At 41.0% G+C, this 22,778-nt stretch overlaps 1 protein-coding gene across 2 annotated transcripts in view; it reads right to left on the bottom strand.

Moving 5' to 3' along the window:
* CUL5 (cullin 5) overlaps positions 1 to 22,778 on the bottom strand; it is a 74,048-nt gene that overhangs the window by 19,777 nt on the left and 31,493 nt on the right. For both annotated transcript variants that reach the window (XM_075851589.1, XM_075851590.1), the window contains 5 exons: positions 21,538 to 21,631; positions 7,815 to 7,945; positions 7,488 to 7,595; positions 6,132 to 6,196; positions 5,373 to 5,505 (listed from right to left, as the gene is read on the bottom strand). In XM_075851589.1, coding sequence (XP_075707704.1) covers positions 5,373 to 5,505; positions 6,132 to 6,196; positions 7,488 to 7,595; positions 7,815 to 7,945; positions 21,538 to 21,631 — 531 coding nt within the window. The remainder of the gene's footprint in view (positions 1 to 5,372; positions 5,506 to 6,131; positions 6,197 to 7,487; positions 7,596 to 7,814; positions 7,946 to 21,537; positions 21,632 to 22,778) is intronic.

Here is a 22,778-nt window from a genome sequence, read left to right as displayed (position 1 = left end):
CCTGCTAAATCATGGTCGCGGAGACTGAATGAGACTTTATTAGACAATGACCGAGATGTTGAGCGTAATGAGAGGTCTGTGTGTCTTTTGAGCTGAATGAGACTCCTGACATTTCTTCCCCAGTGATATGGGACACCCACAAAGCTTTTATACGAGGTGAGTTTATTGCATTGACTTCCAGACTTAAAAAACAAAAAGGTCATTAGAACGAAACTTATTAGTGGTACAAAATTCCCACTATGGAAGAACTGGGGAAAAATACCAAGCTATACAAGCTCAGAAAGACCTCACAGACATAAGACTCAAGCTCCGGGACCTTCTGAATATTCGCTCAGCTAAAAACTGTTAATATAGCCAATTTAAATTTTATGCGCATGGTGACAGGGGTTCAAAAGTGATGTCTTCATTTATAAAAAAAAAGAGATCTGAACAGACCTTCATCTCATCTATTCAAGATGCGAGAGGTCAACACATGTCAGATATAGAGGGCATCACTGCTGAATTTCTCTCATTTACTAACTCCCTATACAACCTTCCTTTGACCCCAGGTGTAGTTGAATTAACCTCACAGTTTTTGTCATCAATTGACAGAGGTTGATAGACAAAACCTCATGACTCCATTTACGCTACAAGATCTCACCTCGGTAATGAGTTCTATTAGTAACGGCAAAAGTCCAGGACCAGATGGCCTTCCGATCTCCTATTATAAAAAATTTAATCCTGTCCTCCTCCCCAAATTCCTGATGATATGTAATGACCTGCTCATGGGAGGTCGCCTTACTCCACAAGCTTTAGAAGCACATACCTCTCTGATCCCAAAAGAAGGCAAGGATTCATGTTCCTGTGGCAGTTATCGTCAGATTTCCCTCTTAAACGCAGATTTAAAATGGTGGGCGAAACTTTTAGCCAACAGAATAAAACCCTTACTAAATAAACACATTGGCCCAGAACAGATGGGATTTGTGCCAAACAGAGAAGGTAAACATAACACTACACGCTTGATTCACCTCATTCATCATGCCCAAAATAAAAAGATTCCTCTGGGGTTTCTGGGAACTGATGCAGAGAAAGCTTTCGACCAAGTTAGTTGGATGTTGGATAGCACTTTATCGCCACGTTTTTATATTCAAAATGGCACGAGGCAAGGTTGCCCCCTGTCACCCTCACTCTTTATATTGGACCACGGAAATCCACATCCAGAAAATCAGTCAGGATGGGAATATCGCAGGTTTGGGAGTAGGTAGCTTTACACATACCACAGCTGCTTTTGCAGACTATTTACTGCTTATCACCAATCCGACCTCTGCGATACCTCAGATCCTGACAATTTTTGATTTTGGAAAAATCTCAAACTTCAAACATAAACTTCACAAAATCAGAACTCAATGTATCGTGCTGATACATTGAGTTCTGATTTTGTGACGTTTAAGTTTGAGATTTTTCCAAAATATCAGATATTTTTCCAATATCAGATATTGCATCTCTTGTTTCCCACACTCCATTTAAACATCAGGAAGTGGCTATAAAATATTTGGGAATCCTCGTACCCAAGAACCTTTCATTAAACTATCAACCGCTTGTATCCCAGATGAAAAGCCAGCTACAAAACCTTAACCCCTTAGCGCACCAGGACGCACCTAATGAAGGCCCCCAGTGTTGCCATCACCCTGCCTCTGTTAAGCCCTGCTTGTGGACTAATAAAATGTCTAAAAAGAAGTGATAACATTTTTAGTAGTGCAAAAAAAATATATATAAATAAAAAAAAAGTTAAAAAACCCCCTTTTTCCTCTGAAGTAATGTAAAACGGTGAAGGCCGTAAAAAATAAAAATTGTAAACCGCCAAAATTGCAGTTTTTTGGTAACCTTCACTCCCAAAAAATGTAAGAAAAAGTGATCAAAAAGTCATATGTACCAACAAATGGTGCCAATAAGCCCTCACACCGCTCAATGCACGGGAAAAAAAAAAAGTTACAACTATTATTTTTTTTAACAAAAAGTTTTTTGTTTTTTTTAAAGTAGTAAAATATAAAAAAAAATCTATATAAATTTGATATCACCGTAATCATAATGAGTCACATAATAAAATGAAGTTGTTTTTACCACACGGTGAAAGATGTAAACACGGAACCCAAAAAATAATGGAGTAATCACAGTTTTTCCCAATTTCAGCCCGCAAATACTTTTTTTTTCAGATTCCGAGTATGTTATATGGTACTTTAAATGCTACCAATAGAAACAACAACTCCTCCCGCAAAACATAAGCCCTCACACCGCTCTATTGACGCAAAAATACAGGACGTTAATGGCTCTTGGAATGCGGGAAGTGAAAAATGAAAAAATGTCTGTGTCCTTTAAGAGGTTAATAACTCGCTTTCGCCCTGGATGGGAAGAAAAATTTTCATTAAAACTTACGTCTTACCAAAGTTATTATATGTATTGCAGATGGTTCCCATCTTTCTTCCCCAATCCTTTTCTAATAAAATAAGGTCCTTATTTGTTAGTTTCCTCTGAGCTACAAAATATCCGAGACGCCTCATACTTAAAAAACCTCAGGGAGGAATGGGGCTACCAGACTCGCCTATTATCAGGCCAATCACCTGACTAGATGGGTCTTGTTGAATAGATGGAAAGACTTACCGCCTCCACACGTGGAAGTGGAGAGACGTGTCGTATACCCGGAAAATAATTCAAGATCAACAAAGCGGCCAGAGCCAGTGCAGAGAGTGATCTGGAAACCGGGCCACTTTGGAAAATGTAAGTATATTACAAATGTATTTACATTTATAAATTACAAGCATTAGCACAAAGTCATTTAATCCCGGACAACCCCTTTAACTAGATTGTATAGAACTCCGGAATATTTGTATAAGATTGGTTTGTCTCCCGATAGGTCTTGCCGGCGATGTGGCGACTATATTGGTTCACTTTCACGTTTATGGTGGGAATGCCCATTAATACAAACATTTTGGCCGGAAGTCTCTAATTTGATCCATCATGTAACTGGGAATAGTAGAACTTTCTCAGCTTCTCTAATACTAGCGTGGTTCCCAACCTCCTCCTGCCCGTCCAGAAATAACCTTATTACACACAGTCTCACAGCAGCCAAGTTGCCGATTCCTCTAAATTGGAGATTCAAGAATACATCTTCCATACACCAGCTAATGATCAAAATGGATCATTCATATAGAATGGAGGAATTGGTGAGTTGGGAGCGTAGAGCTCATTCAAAATTTTCCTTGATTTAGTTCCCATGGAAAAGTTACAGACACTCCCTTGAATCTGCACCTGTTCTACACCGGGTTGAATATTTGAGTTTCTCTATAGATCTGTGTATCCTCTTCCCATACGACTTTCTGCCTCTCGGAACATTGTCACTCCTGGCACTTTAATGTTGCCCTACTTTAATGACCTGAATTGGCAGTCTGTGTTGAAATAACAGATATGGCCATACCACCCCCTTTAGAATTTACTTTCTTTTTATACATACCTTCTCCAAAAGCACTCAATATATCAAGTGTTAATGTACATTGTTTTTATACGTTGTTTTTGTGTATATATATTTGTTGAGGGAATATCTCGGCGGTCAGTATGCAGTGTTATAATAAAGCATCAACACTAAATTTCTATGTGCTTTTTGCTTTCTGCCATTGTCCAGAATGGTCATGATTATTGTGATAATTTTGCTATGTGCTCTATTGGCTATTGTTTTTGGTTTAAACGCTGTAATTGTGACGTGTATATATATCCTTTTGACTGTATGGTACTCCCTGGTATTGTCGGATATCATATTCACAAAAATATAATAAAATAAATAAATAAAATGAATATGCTGTCTAAGATCCTCTCTGAAGTTTAAAGCGCACCTTTACAGGTGACTTTCAGAATGAGCGGTCACGTGTGTGTGTGTGTGTGTGTGTGTGTGTGTGAGAGTGTGTGAGTGAGTGAGTGTGAGAGAGTGAGTGTGAGAGAGTGTGAGTGTGAGAGTGTGAGTGTGTGAGAGAGTGTGAGAGAGAGAGTGTGTGTATGTGTACGTACGTGAAATAACACTATTTCTGGCCATTATACAACTTGTATTATGCATTATTTAGCAGTTTTCCCCTCTGCAGGCACTCGCTCTAATTCTCAGTATTCTCTGATCTAGTGGCTGGAGCCTAACTGCTTTCATGTTTTCTATACACTGCACACATAAAAGAGGAGAGTCCTGCTCTCTCTCTCTATCATACATATATAGAAGGAAGAGATTATACAGCAGTAATGAGCAGTGTAACTGAGAATCCAGCACTGGGGTGACTTATAACTCTTACAAGCAACCTGCACCTCCTCTCTCTGCTCCCTCCTTCTACTTTCCCTCCCCTCTCCATAGACTTCTATGGGCAGCGTATCTGTGTTGCTCTATCTCACTCTGCTCTCTCCTCCATAGACCTATATGGGCAGCGTAGCTGTCTCTCACTCTGCTCCCCATCTTCTCCATAGACTTCTATGGACAGTGTCTGTCTCTCTGCTCACCATATCTTATTTGAACAGTTACTACATGGTTAAACATATGCATCATTCCAAAAGGATCAAGTCAAGTAGTCCTATATGTATTATTAGTTTGTTCAGAACGCTCAGGGTTTTTAATTTTTTTATTTTTTTATGTTTGCTGGTTGCTACATCCTGTGTGAAAAATTTAGCTACAAAATATAATTTGCAGAGAGTACATAATACATACACACACATATACATATATATATATATATATATATATATATATATATATATATATATAGTGTCACAGGCGTTCTTGCACCTGTATGCACATTTTGTTGGAATGTGCTGTTCACATTTTTGTGTTTATGGTATCCATATATGTGGGGTTAGTGACTGCCTCCATTGTTGTTCTTGCACTCTTCCCATGCTTTCCTGGGTGATTTAAATTAGTTTAATGCTGGTTCCCACCATCCCCAGGTATATATGTAGGCTTAGTCCCAGTTCTGGGTGTATGTGCAGCGTAGGTTCCCACCTTACAGAGGTCGCCTTGTCGTGGCAGGTGGGCTCACACAATGTGATCAAAATGTGCGCTAAGAACCTCCTGATTGTAAGTGGATTTAGCAGTAATGCATATTTATTTATATTTAGCGGCTTAGGTGGTATTAGTGTTCGCAGAGTGCGGTCGCCATTTTCTTGTGTGCTGTATAGATAGATAGATATTTATATATTACATACACAAAACCAAGAGGGACCCTAGCCTACTGCAGTATTACACTGAGCAAAAAGACACAGCACGGACGCATGACGAGCAAGCTCTCAAAACAAAACATACCAGATATTTAATAGATGTAAGTGAGACTAAAATTATATTTGAATTAATCAAAGATTTAATTTGCACTCACCACTTCCTTGAGCTTTGCCTCAATTTCTTCAGAAGTCAATTTTTTACTGAGCGGCGTTTTTCGTAACAACATATCACAGTAATTAGCAAGTAATTCGGGACACTTTGATTCAGGCTGTGTTTTCAATCCAACCCTGTGACAAAAAGTATCGCGTTTTTTTTTTTAGTTTAGTAAAAAAACAAAAACAAAAAAAAAAACATAAAATAAAAATTTCACTTTTAGGTTATTGAAATTCCCATTCAGTGATTGTGACACAATATGTGCACACACAGCCACCTCAATGTTGAGAATGGGATTCTCTTATTTCTGGGCAAAGTTGGCATGTCATAAAAGTGCACTAGAGAAGTTCATCATCTACTAGTATGATAAGGCTACGTTCACACAAAGCGGAATTGTTGCAAATTTTCCGTCCGGCTTTGTGGAATTGGCCCCACCTCTATCAGACATTTATGGAATCTCCTGTGCATATGCCATAAATGTCTAAGTTGGGAATACCCCTTTAATTCTGTAATAGAATTTCTACCATTTTTCTAAATCCCTCTGTAGGATATTATTGCCTCCCTTTGTATGTACTTTAACGGCATCTGTAACTGTGGAGCTTTAACTCTGATATACTGTAAGATCATTAATACATAAAGGACTGAATTATTGAAATAACATTTTACCAAAATCACAATTTGGTGAAATTCCCTTTTTTTTTTAGCAAAAAAACAAAACAAAAAGGGCTGGAAATTTAAAGTATGAGCTGTAAAACGTTACCCTTTCTGCTTTAGTGGCAGCTCCAGCTTAAATATTGTAGCATCGTTCACAACAGCCTTGTATGCCTGAAATAGATAAAGTCAAATCAAAATCAATAGATTTTACTGCCAGTAAACAAGAGAAATGAACAAGGATTCATGCGTTTCAATCATATTCAATCAGCACAGGGGCCCTGAGGAAGAAGGGGCCACTGCTGTCTTCTGTAGTAGAATTTTCTGCTGCAGATGACAAGCATTCAGGAGCCTGTAGGGGGAGCTCTGGAGACACTTTCCTCTCTGGCTCCCGCCTGTCTTCCTGTAGAGATTTTACATAACTGCACTGGGTGTGTGTTAGTTGGATTTCCCTCCCCCCAGGCAAGGTACATTATTCATTCATATGGCCTCAGACGCATCAATGTGCGTAATTTATCCTAATAAGCTTATTTGTATACAACAAAACAAAAAGACCCTCCATGGTTATTGTAGAGAATTATAGTCTCCAGCATGCCCGGAAGAAAAAAAAATAAATGTTGCTTTTGATATGTAGTCCCAAAACATATAGGTTACATATTAACAACATTATGTCTTTTCTGGGTGCACTGGGACCAGTAGTGCACCAACTGCAATCCGTTTTGCAAATGTACCTGCGGCAGATACTTCTTTAAATAAACAACCAGCACGAGCCTCTACCCTGCTACGCTCCATAGTGAAAATTACTGCTAAAATTTACATCTCCTATTGCATGTGATCGGCGCTGCAATGTAGATAACAGTAAAGTTTTTGTTTTTTTGAAAAACTATCATTTTTGGCCAAGTTATGAGCAATTTTATATATATGCAAATGAGCCTTTCTAATGGACAACTGGGCGTGTCTTGTGTTTGTTACATCGGGGCGTGTTTACTTGTTTTACTAGCTGGGTGTTGTGAATAGAAGTGCATGATGCTGACATATGATGCTGACAAACACTTCTATTCACAACGCCCAGCTAGTAAAACAAGTAAACACCCCCAGATGTAACGAACACAAGACACGCCCAGTTGTCCATTAGAAAGGCTCATTTGCATAAATATAAAATTGCTCATAACTTGGCCAAAAATGATAGTTTTTCAAAAAAACTTTACTGTTATCTACATTGCAGCGCCGATCACATGCAATAGGAGATAGGGATTTGATAATCTAGTGACAGAGCCTCTTTAAGGGCGTATGGACCACCAAGCACCTTGGGAACTTGCCAGACCGAAATAATCAACTCCTCCTGTATGCTTACCCACCCTCGTACGTCCAGGTTACTCATTATGAACATTTTTTACTTTGCTCACTTTGAACATAAATTACTTCATCTATAAAGAATCACACAAAACAAAACCAAAAAACTTACTTTGTCCCGAGCAGTAAGAAACCTCGGATCATCTTGAAAAGCTTCTTTAACTAATTTGCTAAATCTATTAAACAACGTCAGTAATTGTTCTACATACTTCTCCGAATCCTTGGGGAAAAAAAATAATAAATAAAAAAAATAATAATCCATCGTTCCATTTAATAAAAATATGTCACAATACGCGGCTTACTACGGTCAATCATTTACGGTTATTATCCACTCATCCCTATATGATATTATAGAGACAGAAATGCAGCTTATTCTAGATCCAGATTCATTAGAACTAACATTACGGGCATTAGTGCCATGTAAAGGAAGGAAACTTACAGTAGTAATGGTTTCTGCAGCTGCCACCATGTCCGCTAACCCAGCGCTCACAATGTGTTCTTCCAAGTCTTTTAACATTGGCTCAATCCCATTAGGAACTTTATCCATCAGGGAAAACATTAAATGCAATTCTAAGAATAAAGCAAAGACGACTCATCATATACTTTGCACGGTCCATAACATTCATGTAAAATATTTTCAAACGACACCGCTATATTTATCTCACACACGAATGTTGTCAGACCCTCATGGGTTCCATATTATGGCCTCGCCGTGTTCTCTAGAGAGGGAATTGCTTTCTAATAGGGCTCTTCACAAACTGAAGGTAAATTCATCCTAAAACGTCATATAACCCTTGGCTCAACCCTGATAAATCCCATGTTAGGTGTGCTCAGCTGAATTCTTAAAAGGGGTTTTCCAGTCCCTAAAAATTGATGGCTTATACTCCGGATAGGCCATCAATAGCTGATCGCACGGGGTCTGATTCCCAGGACCCCCGCCGATCACCTGTTGTGAAGGTGGTGCAGCGCTTGTACGAGCGCTGCTTCCCCTTCATTTCTACTTGATCAATGAATCGCCGACAAGGATGTAGCGGCGATTCACAGGAATTGCAGCCTTCTTCTCCCATTCAAGTGAATCAGTGCTACATGTGTGTCGAACATTCACGTGAGCAAGAAGAAATGAAGGGGAAGCAGCGTTCGTACGAGTGCTGCACCCCCTTCAAAACAGGTGATCGGCGGGGGTCCCGGGAGTCGGACACAGAGCGATCAGCTATTGAGGACATATCCTGAATTTAGGGACTGGAAAACGCCTTTAATGTCTGGTGCACTTCTTGCCTTGGGACTTACTCCATGATATGTTCTGAGCTAGCTGAATTAAGTGGCTTGTGATATAAGTGGAGTTATAAAACCGGATTGTGTTGCTGTATTCCTGTGTGTGTGAATCTGAGAGATAACTTAATTGGTGCCGATGTGTCCTCACTCGTTCGACACGATGCAGGACCTGGGGCAGGAAGTGACGTCACAGCGTGATCTCTCGAGAACACGCTGTGTGTCTGTGCACTGCCAGAAGCTGGGTGTGAACGAAGAGAAGTGGATGATGCTGATTCGCCAGCATCATACACTCCTAGTCACAACGCCCAGCTAGTAAAACAAGTAAAAACGCCCAGATGTTACACACACAATACACGCCCACTTGTACTTAACTTTAAACACGCCCAGTTGTACTTAAAGAGGCTCTGTCACCAGATTTTGCAACCCCTATCTCCTATTGCAGCAGATCGGCGCTGCAATGTAGATTACAGTAACGTTTTTATTTTTAAAAAACGAGCATTTTTGGCCAAGTTATGACCATTTTTGTATTTATGCAAATGAGGCTTGCAAAAGTCCAAGTGAGCGTGTATTGTGTGTGTTACATCTGGGCGTGTTTACTTCTTTTACTAGCTGGGCGTTCTGACGAGAAGTATCATCCACTTCTCTTCAGAACGCCCAGCTTCTGGCAGTGCAGACACAGCCGTGTTCTCGAGAGATCACGCTGACACGTCACTCACAGGTCCTGCATCGTGTCGGACGAGCGAGGACACATCGGCACCAGAGGCTACAGTTGATTCTGCAGCAGCATCGGCGTTTGCATGTAAGTCGATGTAGCTACTTACCTGCAAACGCCGATGCTGCTGCAGAATCAACTGTAGCCTCTGGTGCCGATGTGTCCTCGCTCGTCCGACACGATGCAGGACCTGGGGCAGGAAGTGAGTGACGTCACAGCGTGATCTCTCGAGAACAAGCTGTGTGTCTGCACTGCCAGAAGCTGGGTGTTAACGAACAGAAGTGGATGATGCTCATTCGTTTCCTATTCCTAACGCCCAGCTAGTAAAAGAAGTAAACACGCCCCGATGTACGCACATAATAAACGCCAAGTTGGACTTTTACTGTAAACACGCCCAGTTGGACTTTTGCAAGCCTCATTTGCATAAATACAAAAATGGTCATAACTTGGCCAAAAATGCTAATTTTTTAAAAATAAAAACGTTACTGTAATCTACATTGCAGCGCCGATCTGCTGCAATACGAGATAGGGGGTTGAAAATCTGGTGACAGAGCCTCTTTAAAGAGGCTCTGTCACCAGATTTTGCAGCCCCTATCTGCTATTGCAGCAGATCGGCGCTGCAATGTAGATTACAGTAACGTTTTTATTTTTAAAAAACGAGCATTTTTGGCCAAGTTATGACCATTTTCGTATTTATGCAAATGAGGCTTGCAAAAGTACAACTGGGCGTGTTGAAAAGTAAAAGTACAACTGGGCGTGTATTATGTGCGTACATCGGGGCGTGTTTACTACTTTTACTAGCTGGGCATTCTGATGAGAAGTATCATCCACTTCTCTTCAGAACGCCCAGCTTCTGGCAGTGCAGATCTGTGACGTCACTCACAGGTCCTGCATCGTGTCGGCACCAGAGGCTACAGTTGATTCTGCAGCAGCATCAGCATTTGCAGGTAAGTAGCTACATCGACTTACCTGCAAACGCCGATGCTGCTGCAGAATCATCTGTAGCCTCTGGTGCCGATGTGTCCTCGCTCGTCCGACACGATGCAGGACCTGTGAGTGACGTCACAGCGTGATCTCTCGAGAACACAGCTGTGTCTGCACTGCCAGAAGCTGGGCGTTCTGAAGAGAAGTGGATGATACTTCTATACACAACGCCCAGCTAGTAAAAGTAGTAAACACGCCCCGATGTACGCACATAATACACGCCCACTTGGACTTTTGCAAGCCTCATTTGCATAAATACGAAAATGGTCATAACTTGGCCAAAAATGCTCGTTTTTTAAAAATAAAAACGTTACTGTAATCTACATTGCAGCGCCGATCTGCTGCAATAGCAGATAGGGATTGCAAAATCTGGTGACAGAGCCTCTTTAAGTCTTGGTGTGGAGGAGAAGGCTTTGGGTTCCTCTAGCACTGGGCTGACTTTTCATTGGGGGTACAAACTGTATTCTGCAGATGATTTGCAACTAAATGGAAGGGGGTCCGCTGTGCTGGGGGAGAGAATTCTAGCTGGGGTGGCGGAGTATTTAAACTAGGGCTGAGGGGGAGGCCAATTTAGAAGATAAAGGGGTAGTTAGGTTAGAGAGGGGTCAGACTATATTGGTGGCGGGAGAAGCAGACTGTGGGGAGAGGACTAGACAACAAGATAAGGAGATCCTTTCGTTACAAAATAGCAATGAAAATAAAAATGCCCAAATAATGTCAAATAAATCAAATTTCTGATACTGAAAAATTTAAAGGCAAGTTAAAGTGTATGTTCACAAATGCCAGAAGTATAGCAAGCAAAATTGGGGAGCTGGATATTAATTATATTAATATATCAGTTGATATACTGAATTGGATGAATGTAGATATGGTCCAAGCTAAATGAAACCAAATAAATGTACACAAGGCCACGGGACCATATGGGTTACACCCTAGAGTTCTTAAAGAGCTTAGTTCAGTTATTTCTGTCCCCCTCTTCATAATATTCAGATATTCTCTAGTGACTGGTATAGTGCCAAGGGACTGGTGCAGGGCAAAAGTGCCTATTTTCAAAAAGGGCTCTAGGTCTTCCCCAGGTAATTATAGACCAGTAAGCTTAACATCAATTGTGGGAAAAATGTTTGAGGGGCTATTGAGAAACTATATACAGGATTATGTGACAATAAATAGTATCATAAGGGACAGCCAGCACGGTTTTACTAAGGACAGAAGTTGTCAAACTAACCTGATCTGTTTTTATGAAGAGGTGAGCAGAAGTCTAGACAGAGGGGTCGCTGTGGATTTAGTGTTTTTGGACTTTGCAAAGGCATTTGACACTGTCCCCCATAGACGCCTAATGGGTAAATTAAGGACTATAGGTTTAGAAAATATAGTTTGTAATTGGATTGAGAATTGGTTCAAAGGACCGTATCCAGAGAGTTGTGGTCAATGATTCCTACTCTGAATGGTCCCCAGTTATAAGTGGTGTACCCCAGGGTTCAGTGCTGGGACCACTATTATTCAACTTATTTATTAATGATATAGAGGATGGGATTAATAGCACTATTTCTATTTTTGCAGATGACACCAAGCTACGTAGTAATGTTCGGTCTATGGAAGATGTTCGTGAATTGCAAGCGGATTTAAACACAGTGTTTGGGCGTCCACTTGGCAAATGAGGTTTAATGTAGATAAATGTAAAGTTATGCATCTGGGTACCAACAACCTGCATGCATTATATGTCCTAGGGGGAGCTACACTGGGGGAGTCACTTGTTGAGAAGGATCCGGGTGTACTTGTAGATCATAAATTAATAACAGCATGCAATGTCAATCAGCTGCTTCAAAGGCCAGCAGGATATTGTCGTGTATTAAAAGAGGCATGGACTCGCGGGACAGGGATGTAATATTACCACTGTACAAAGCATTAGTGCGGCCTCATCTAGAATATGCAGTCCAGTTCTGGGCTCCAGTTCATAGAAAGGATGCTCTAGAGTTAAAAAAAAACAAAAAAAAAAAAACACAAAGAAGAGCAACGAAGCTAATAAGGGGCATGGAGAATCTAAGTTATGAGGAAAGATTAACCCCTTAAGGACGCAGCCTAGTTTGGGCCTTAAGGCTCAGAGCCCATTTTTCAAATCTGACATATTTCACTTTATGTGGTAATAACGTCGGAATGCTTAAACCTATCCAAGCGATTCTGAGATTGTTTTCTCGTGACACTTTGGGCTTCATGTTCGTGGTAAAATTTGGTCGATATATTCAGTCTTTATTTGTGAAAAATTGCAAAATTTAGAGAAAATTTACAAAAAATAGCATTTTTCAGAATTTAAATGCATCTGCTTGAAAAACAGACGGTTATACCACCCAAAATAGTTACTAGTTCACATTTCCCATATGTCTACTTTAGATTGGCATCGTTTTTTGAACATTATTTTATTTTTCTTGGACGTTACAAGGTTTAGAACATAAACAGCAATTTCTCATATTCTTAAGAAAATTTCAAAAGCCTTTTTTTGAAGGTGCCAGTTCAGTTCTGAAGTGGATTTGAGGGGCCTATGTATTAGAAACCCCCATAAAACACCCCATTTTAAAAACTAGACCCCTCAAAGTATTCAAAACAGCATATAGAAAGTTTTTTAACCCTTCAGGCATTTCACAGGAATTAAAGCAAATTGGAAATGAAATTTGCAAATTTCATTTTTTCTGCTGAATTTCAATTTTATTCAATTTTTTTTTAGTAACAGAGAAGGTTTTACCAGAGAAACACTACTAAATATGTATTGTCCAGATTCTGCAGTTTTTAGAAATGTCCCACATGTGGCCCTACTGCGCTCGTGGACTAAAACACAAGCCCTAGAAGCAAAGAAGCACCTAGTGCATTTTGAGGCCTCTTTTTTATTAGAATATATTTTAGGCAGCATGCCAGGTTTGAAGAGGCGTTGAGGTATCAAAACAATGGAAACCCACCAGAAGTGACCCCATTTTGGAAATTACACCCCTCAAGGAATTCATTTATGGTTTTTGTTATCATTTTGACCGCACAGTTTTTTCACAGCACCTATTTGAATTGGGCTGTGAAATGAAAAAAATGATATTTTTTCCAATAAAATGTCATTTTTGATCAAATTTTCTTATTTTCACAGGGAACAACATACCCCATTTTGTTGCCCAATTTGTCCTTAGTGCGGCAATACCCCATTTGTGGTGATAAACTGCCGTTTGGGCCCATGGGAGGGCTCAGAAGGAAAGGAGCGCTATGTGTTTGTTGGAGTCCAGATTTTGCTGGATTGGTTTTCGGGTGCCATGTCGCATTTGCAGAGCCCCAGAGGTATCAAAGCAATGGAAACCCACCAGAAGTGACCCCATTTTGGAAACTACACCCCTCAAGGAATTCATTTATGGTTTTTGTTATCATTTTGACCGCACAGGTTTTTCACAGCACCTATTTGAATTGGGCTGTGAAATGAAAAAAATGATATTTTTTCCAATAAGATGTCATTTTTGATCAAAATTTCTTATTTTCACAAGGAACAACATACCCCATTTTGTTGCCAAATTTGTCCTTAGTGCGGCAATACCCCATTTGTGGTGATAAACTGCCCTTTGGGCCCATGGGAGGGCTCAGAAGGAAAGGACCACCATTTGGCCTACTGGAGCTTTTCTGGTGCTAAGTCATGTATGCAGAAGCCCCTGAGGTACCAGTACAGTTGAAACCCCCGAGAAGTGACCCCATTTTAAAAACTACACCCCTTAAGACATTCATCTAGAGGTGTAGTGAGCATTTTGACCCCACAGGTACTGTGTAAAAGATAATGCGCAGCAGATGGTGCAGTGTGAGATTTGCAATTTTATATATGTATATGCCATTTCAGTGTCCAATATAGTGTGGCCAGCATGCGCCACGGGAGATATACACCCCTTAAATTGTAATGTGGGTTCTCCTGGGTACGACAATACCCTACATGTGGCTGTTATCAGCTGCCTGGGCATACGGCAGGGCTCAGAAGGGAAAGATGAGGGGGGTAAGCTGTGCGGAGTGCATCAGGGTAAATTAAAAATCAAGGGATGTATGATACATTTTAAAACAATCTTTTATACAGAGCCCTGGTTTTTCGGGACACGTGTCACATTGGTATATTGTGTTCTTCCTTATCCCCCTCTTATAGCAGACTCTGCACCTCTTTTGACTCTTTCCCTTTCCACCGGTTTGGGGACCTTCTCCTGGAAAGTGTTGCCCTGGTACGATGCGTGTGGCCTCGCTTCCAGAAGTACTGGGTGCCCCCCCTTCCTGGTCCCTAAAGATTAGATCTTGAAATTCCAGGAAAGTTCCCCTCTGGCCTGCACATCGACGTAGCACATACGCATTGTACAAAGCCATCTGTATGATGTGCCCGGCAAGCTTCTTATACCACACCGCATGGCGCTGTAGGGCTTCAGGACTTGATTTGACAAGTCCATCCCTCCCATGTACCTATTGTACTCCAGGTTGCAGTCTGGTTTGGGGGTGGCCTTTCCTTCATATATCCTAAACCTGTAGGTATACCCTGATGCACTCTCGCACAGCTTATACATCTTCACGCCATACCTTGCCCTCTTACCTGGCAGGTACTGGCGGAATTGAACCCTCCCTTTAAAATGTACCAGGGACTCATCAATAGAAAAACACTTCTCGGGGGTGTATGCTTGGGAAAACCGGGCACTGGAACGGTCTAATAGGGGTCTCCGTTTATACAAACGGTCAAAACTGGGGTCATCTCGGAGTGGGCACGGCTCATTATCAGTATAATGTAAGAAGCGAAGTATTGCCTCATTTTTTTTTTTTTTTAGGTTCCAGTTCATTTCTGAAGTTGCTTTGAGGGGCCCATATATTAGAAACCCCTATCAAACACCCCATTTTAGAAACTAGACCCCTCAAAGTATTCACAACAGCATTTAGAAAGTTTATGAACACTTTAGGTGTTTCACTGAAATTTAGAGCAAAGTAGAGGTGAAATTTACTCTTTTTATACCATTTTTTTTATAACACAAAAGGATTTATCAGAGAAACACAAATTAATACGTATTGTCCAGATTCTGCAGTTTAGAGAAATATCCCACATGTGGCCCTCGGGCGGTAATGGACTGAAGCACCGGCCTCCGAAGCAAAGGAGCACCTAGCGGATTTTGAGCCCTCTTTTTTATTAGGCACCATGTCCGGTTTGAAGAGGTCTTGTGGTGCCAAAACATTGGAAACCCCCCAAAAGTGACCCCAATTTGGAAACTAGACCCCTTGAGGAATCCATTGTAGTTTTCTTGGGGTGCATGCGGCTTTTTGATCAGTTTTTATTCCATTTTTAGGTGGCGTGGTGACTAATAAACAGCAATTCTACTATTGTTTTTGTATACTTTTTTTTTTACAGCGTTCACCGTGCGCTATAAATGACATATTCACTTTATTCTGCGGGGCGATACGATTACGGCGATACCAGATGTTTATAGGTTTTTTTTATGTCTTATGGCGTTTGCACAATAAAATACGTTTTGTAAACAATCATTCACTTTTTGTGTTACCTTATTCTAAGAGCCATAACGTTTTTATTTTTCAATCAATAAAGCCGTGCGAGGACTTATTTTTTGCGTAACGAACTGTATTTTCCATCAGTAGCATTTTTAGGTACATGCGACTTTTTTATCTCTTTTTATTCCATTTTTTGGGAGGTGAAGTGACCAAACAATTGTGATTCTGGGACGGTTTATTAATATTTTTTTTTACGGCGTTCACCGTGCGGGATAAATAACAAAATAATTTTGTAGTTCAGGCCGTTACGGACGCGGCGATACCAATTATGTATAGTTTATTTGTTTGTTTATATATTTTTATTAATAATAAAGGACTGATAAGGGAAAAAGTGGGACTTTTACTTTTATTACTTTTAAAACTTTTATTTTCTTATTTTTACACATCTTTTTTTAACTTTTTTTTAACTTTATTACTTTGTCCCACTAGGGGACTTGAGGGCAGGAGGCCCTGATCGCTATTCTAATACACTGCACTACATGCGTAGTGCAGTGTATTAGAACTGTCAGCTACTCACTGACAGCAAGCATAGTGGGTCCTGACGTTGTCAGGACCCACTAGGCTTCCGTCTATGGCATAGCCGGACGCCATTGTTTGGTGTCCGGTTGCCATAGTCACCATCGCCGGCCGCTATCGCGTAGCAGGCCGGCGATGGCAGCTTAACCCCTAAAAAGCCGCGATCTCTATAGAACGCGGCTTTTAAGGGGTTAATCAGCGGGGACACAGCGATCGGTCCCCGCTGTAGGAGCTGTGACAGCTGCTGAACAAGACAGCAGCGTCACAGCTCCTGTATGTGTCGGGAGGACGGCCGAAACGGCCGTTACTCCCGAGACGTACTATTACGGCATGGAGCGCGAACGATACAGCTGCCATGACGTAATAGTACGTCAAGGAGCGGGAAGGGGTTAAAAGAACTAAACCTATTTAGCCTTGAAAAAAGACGACTAAGGGGGGACATGATTAACTTATATAAATATATGAATGGCGCATACAAAAAATATGGTGAAATCCTGTTCCATGTAAAACCCCCTCAAAAAACAAGGGGGCACTCCCTCCGTCTGGAGAAAAAAAGGTTCAACCTGCAGAGGCGACAAGCCTTCTTTACTGTGAATCTATGGAATAGCCTACCGCAGGAGCTGGTCACAGCAGATGGCTTTAAAAAAGGCTTAGATAATTTCCTAGAAAGAAAAAATATAAGCTCCTATGTGTAGAAATTTTTAACTTCCCCTTTCCCATCCCTTGGTTGAACTTGATGGACATGTGTCTTTTTTCAACCGTACAAATGATGTAATGTAATAATATATAAGTAAATTGCATTTGACACGTTAGGCTACATGCACATATTGCGTAATTTGGTACAGAAACCACAGATAAGTGCAGGTAATTCCGCTGGTAAAATCTTCACCTAATAATGCTTTTTTTTTTTTTTTAATGCGTTTTTAGGTGCACCTTTTAGATTTTGATGTGGAAATAGGTGCAGATTTTATGCTATTTTGGGGTGTTCTCTTTATAAACTTTATAGATACTGACACGGAATTTGGATTCTGAGACGGAAATGCAAGATAAAATAACATACTGCGGATTTTAAAAAATGCATCGCAGGTCAATTTACGCGCAGAAAAATACTGCAACATGTAGAGGAGATTACTTAAAATCTCATTTACTTTGCTATTACTGTATTACACTGCCAATTTGACCCCAGAAAATCTGCACGTAATACGCATCGTGTGTATGTGGCCTTCTGTTTAAAGAGTACCTGACTTTTCAGAATAAGCGTTCATACGTCTGTACATGAGGAATAACCCTATTTCTTACCATTATATGACTTGTATGTGGCATTTTTTTTTTAACAGTTTACCCCTCTGCAGGCTCTATCTATAATTAATTGTCAATTGTCTCTGAGATAGTGGGCTGTGCCTAAATGCTATCATGTCTTTTATACACTGCGCACAAATATGAGAGCAGGACTCTCCTCTTCGATCTATCAACCACATAGAAGCTGCAGCAGCATGGAAGAGATTATATAGCAGTAATGGGCAGTGTAGCGGAGAATCCAGCACTGGGGTGACATAGAAATCTTACCATCAAATCTGTGTCTCTCACTCTGCTCCTGCTTTCTCCTCCTGCTCCCCCCTCCCCCCTCCATAGACTTGCAGCGTGTCTGTTGCTGACTCACTCTCTCTGCTCCCTCATCCTGCTCCCCTCCCCACAGACTCGTATTTGGCAGGTGGAGGAGATACACCTTCACCTTTTGTGGCCTGTCAATTCTGCTCTGTAACTAGAAACGGATTTAGCTTGACAACAGGGTGTGGAAAGCTGATTACAGGGAGACTTCACACAGAATTTGATTGGATAAAACAACTACATTTTAACAGTAAGTAAACTACAAAGTTGATATATATCAGGTAAATTATTCGGGTCAGTCCACACGGAGTTGACACATTTGACGCGGAAACCGCGCCAGAAACCGTGCCAAAAAAATGTTGAAAATGGCTCCCATTGATTTCAATGGGAGGTGGAGGAGTTTTTTTCCCGCAAGCGGAAAAACCGTCTCACAGGAAAAAGTAGTGACATGCCCTATCTTCGGACGTTTACGTCTCTGACATCAATGGGAGGCAGAGAAAGCGTATTTGCCCGCGGCGCTCAATGGCCGTGGGCGAAAAACGCTGCAAGAGGCATACAGGCAGATCAAAATCTGCCCCAAGATTTAGCCTGCAAAAGGCTCCATGTGGACATAGTCTTAGATTAGCACAAGTTGTTTGAAAAGTTAATGTCCATTTAAGCCCTTAGAGAGGATCTGTCACTAGTTTAGTAATGCCCAATCGCCTAGCTAATCGAATAGGTGCTGTCACACGGATAATGCTAGTGAAAATTGTGTCCCAAAAAGTTTATTATTTTAAAAGTTAGGAGCTTTTTTTTCTAAATATGCAAATAAGGCTATACTAGACAAGTGGGTGCGAACAGCAGCGATTGCCCGGAGGTGGAGCCTCCTCACAGCCTCTGACCTATCAGCATGAAGCTGCTTCACACAGTGTGAGGGACTGCGGCTGGAGGGAAGGGGGATCACTTCAAATAGCCATCTCTGGCTGCGGACCATAGAACAGTAGTTCTGGTGGCAAATGAAAGAGGGGATTCTAAAAGATCCTAGCTGTGACACAACCGGAGATATCACCAGTTGGAAACACAGGGAATGGAAGCCGTATACTATATGATCACACTGTGTTGCTGGGCAGGGAAGGGGGAGAAGCGGATTGTACAGCGTCATACAAAAAAAATTACACCGCCCACAGTGAAAAGAAAGAGTCCCCTCCTATTTGGCTATTATAGCCAAATTAGCATATTTAGATAAATGCATGTAACTATGCAAATAAACGTTTTTGAAAAAAATTACACTATAGTTATCAGCATCATAGCGCCTAGGAGATAGGGAATTAAACTAATGACAGATCCTCTTTATGGAAGAAGCTATTTTGGGCCTTAAAGGCTGTAGAAACTTTTGTTGCCTGTTTTTTTCCTGAAATATATATATTTTGCGATACTATTCGGTTTTGCAATATATTTTAACCCCTTCCCGCCGCAGCCATTTTTCGGATTTTCACTTTAGTTTTTCAGTCCCCACATTCCAAATGCCGTAACTTTTTTATTTTACATCAATATTGCCGTACGAGAGCGTGATTTTTAGCGGGACGAGTTGTAGATTTTCCCACCACCATTTATTGCACCATATAATGTAGTGGGGAAACTCGACAAAAATATGAGTGGGGTGGAATATGAAAAAAAAAACAGCGATTCTTCAATCTTTTGGGTGGTTTTGTTTTTATGGCATTTACCGTGCGGTAAAAACGGCATGTTAACTTTACTCTGCGTGTCAATACGATTACAGCGATACCAAATTTATAGAGTTTTTTTTCTTGTTTTACTACAAGGAAAAAACAGATTGTTAAAAATAAAATTGGAGTTTTGTCGCCACATTCTGAGAGCCATAACTTTATTTTCCCAGTGATTTAGTGGTATGAGGCCTTTTTTTTTTGTTGAGCGAGCTGTATTTTTTTATTGGTACCATTTTGGGGTACATTGGGAGACTTTTTATTTTTTTTACATGCGTGAGGGAAAAGGTCTTTTTTTTTTACTTTCAATTTTGTAATTATTTTATTTATTAAAAAAAAAATTATTTTACTGTTTTTTACTTGTCCCCCTAGGGGACTTGAACCAGCGATCGTTGGATTGCTTGCACGATATAATGCAATACTATTGTATTGCAGTATATCGTGATTCTGACAGTCCTCTATGAAGCCCTGCCGGAGGAAGGGGCTTCATAGGAGTACAAAGATGGCGGAGCTGGGGGCCTTCATCAGGCCCCCAGGCTGCCATGCCAACAAATCGCCCCCGCTTTCAGTGACTTAAAAGCCGCGGTCGCTATGAACCGCGGAATTTAACTGGTTAAACAAGCAAGATCACGCTCGATCGGGATCCCGCTCGTTACCCGGAAGGGTCGGCTGTAACACACAGTCAACACACTCGTCCTACGGAGCGAGCCCAGCCCGTTCCATACTCCCCCACCCGACATGCGCCGTATATATACGGCGGATGTCGTGAAGGGGTTAATAACATTTTCTTGCTCTGTTTCAGCAATGCAGCTTCTAAGTATCCTCTGTACATGGAGGCACACAGGAGCTGCTGTCAGCCGACCCATCAGACCAACTAACTGACGTATTTGGCTGACAGCGGCGTTTTGCAGCGTCTGACGCCACATATAACCCTAATACTTATAAAATAAAAGTTGATCAGCTGCCATGACAACCAACTGCACCCTGCGATCGCGTTGCAGGGCTGCCGATGGGGAAACAGAGGGAGCCCTCTCCTAATGACCACGGCATCTAAGGGGTAAATGGCCGGGTGGTTTGAGAAGTTAGTCCTTACCACAACGTACAGTTACATTGTGGTGCACAAAGGAGCTCATCTTCATTCTGTACATTTATGGCATTTTGCACTAACTACACAGCACTAGTGCCGAAAATGTTGCCAAGGTGTTAAGAAGCTGTATTATGGTTTCAGGAAATAAAGGTTATTCTTTGTATAACGATTTTCCAAAACACTTTCTGTATCAATTCATGGTTTTACCAAACTCTGCTTGCTGTCATACTATCGGAACATTTACTCTGTACTTCCAGAGATGTGTCTTGTAACGAACTGTGCACCTCTGTGTCCATCACATGACCAGGACAGATTTTTATCCACTGGGCGAAAAAACAATTTCACAGCTTATTAGTTCACTGCAGAGGTTATATTAACTTTCACTAAGAAGACATGTCAATTGACCAGGGGCTGCCCAAACCTTTGCACCGGACTGTAGAAGAGAACTTGTTTCCGAACACATGTAAAAAGAAGCCTCATTGGATGTATGAACTACTTGCAAGCAGAGCAATTTCCACCGTCCCCCTGACAGGAATCTCATGCCAATACATTTTGTGGACTAATGCCCCTCTTCCCACTATGAGCTACTGCAGCTCTGCCACCGTCATGACCGTTCTGGTCACACATAGCTCGTACAGCCTCCTAGAAGACAAGGATACCGGTGGCCAGACGTGTTCACAGTGGCAGATAGCTATCTCTGTCAACACATGAACTGCGACTTCGTTTTTGTAGTTCCACTTACTTTCCGTTTCATTGCGCTTGATCATTCCTTGGCACTCAGCTAAAATAGTCTCTTTGAAGGACGTTACAAGGGCGTTCACACAACACTCCATCAGCTGTAAAGTTAAACACAAGTTACTGTATGATTAGATTTTTCACAATATTTTGCACTACAGAAGTAAAGAGAACATTATATTTTCATAAAAGCCGATACAGTGAAATGTCTTTATTCCGGCAGGTGCTGGATTATCAAACATACCACGATACATATAGTTTCGGCCATAGACCTTCAAGATGACCTCCGGGCAAGCATCATAACTCCCCCCACCTTGTCTGCTCAGGTCTGGACATATTTTATGTATATTATGTATTTATGCAGTCTGGCCTCCTGTCGGCTTCTATTTAGACCCCACCTTGAATTTTCCTAAATAAAAGAACTTACTAAAACACACGTCAGGAGAGCCGACAGATCCTATCTGAAACGTCCCTAACTTTTTAGGTGACGTTTCATCAGAATAAGCGGTCATATGCGTGTACATGAGGAATAACACTATTTCTGGCCATTATAGAACTTGTATTCTGCATTTTTAGCAGTCTTCCCCTCTGCAGGATCTCTCGAATTCTCAGTTGTTTTTGAGCTAGTGGGTGGATCGTATCGGTTATCACGTCTTCTATACGCTGCACACAGAGAGAAATGCAGCATGGAGGACATTATATAGCAGTGTAGCTGTGACTCCAGCACTGGGGTGAGATAAAACACTAGCTAGAAGCTGCAGCAACATCTGTCTCTCTTTGTCTTTCTCTTATTATGCTCGTGCTCCCTCCTACCCTGTACATAAACTTCTATGGGCAGCTGTAACTCAAATCTTCAGTGAGCTGATATGACAGAGTAAAATTCAGAGTAAGTGAACAGTTAGGAGGGGGGAGGAAAGCAGGCTGATAAGAGGAGAAATAGGCATTTTTCTCTAATAAGATATATTACAAAGTTTCTTATATTAGCTAGTCCTATTGATTCATGCAAAGGTTTTTTGTTTTTTTAAATACAAGTTTATTTACATTTAAATGGTCATTAACTTTTCAACAAAAACTCTTGCCAAGATAAAAGTTCATAAATCTGTCTATTTGGACAGAGGTGCTGTTGGTCGAAATCAGCATACATTACTGTGCAGTGTAAAAGTCACTTACAGTTAAAGGACGGGTGTCGCGGAAATTATTTTTTTTTTATAGAAATTTGCTTTTATTGTGTTATTTAAATACATTTTA

Source organism: Rhinoderma darwinii, chromosome 2 (genome assembly GCF_050947455.1).
Source record: "Rhinoderma darwinii isolate aRhiDar2 chromosome 2, aRhiDar2.hap1, whole genome shotgun sequence".
NCBI lineage: Eukaryota > Metazoa > Chordata > Amphibia > Anura > Rhinodermatidae > Rhinoderma > Rhinoderma darwinii.
Note: the sequence above shows the minus strand (reverse complement) of the source record. Positions and strands in the feature narration are given on the sequence as shown.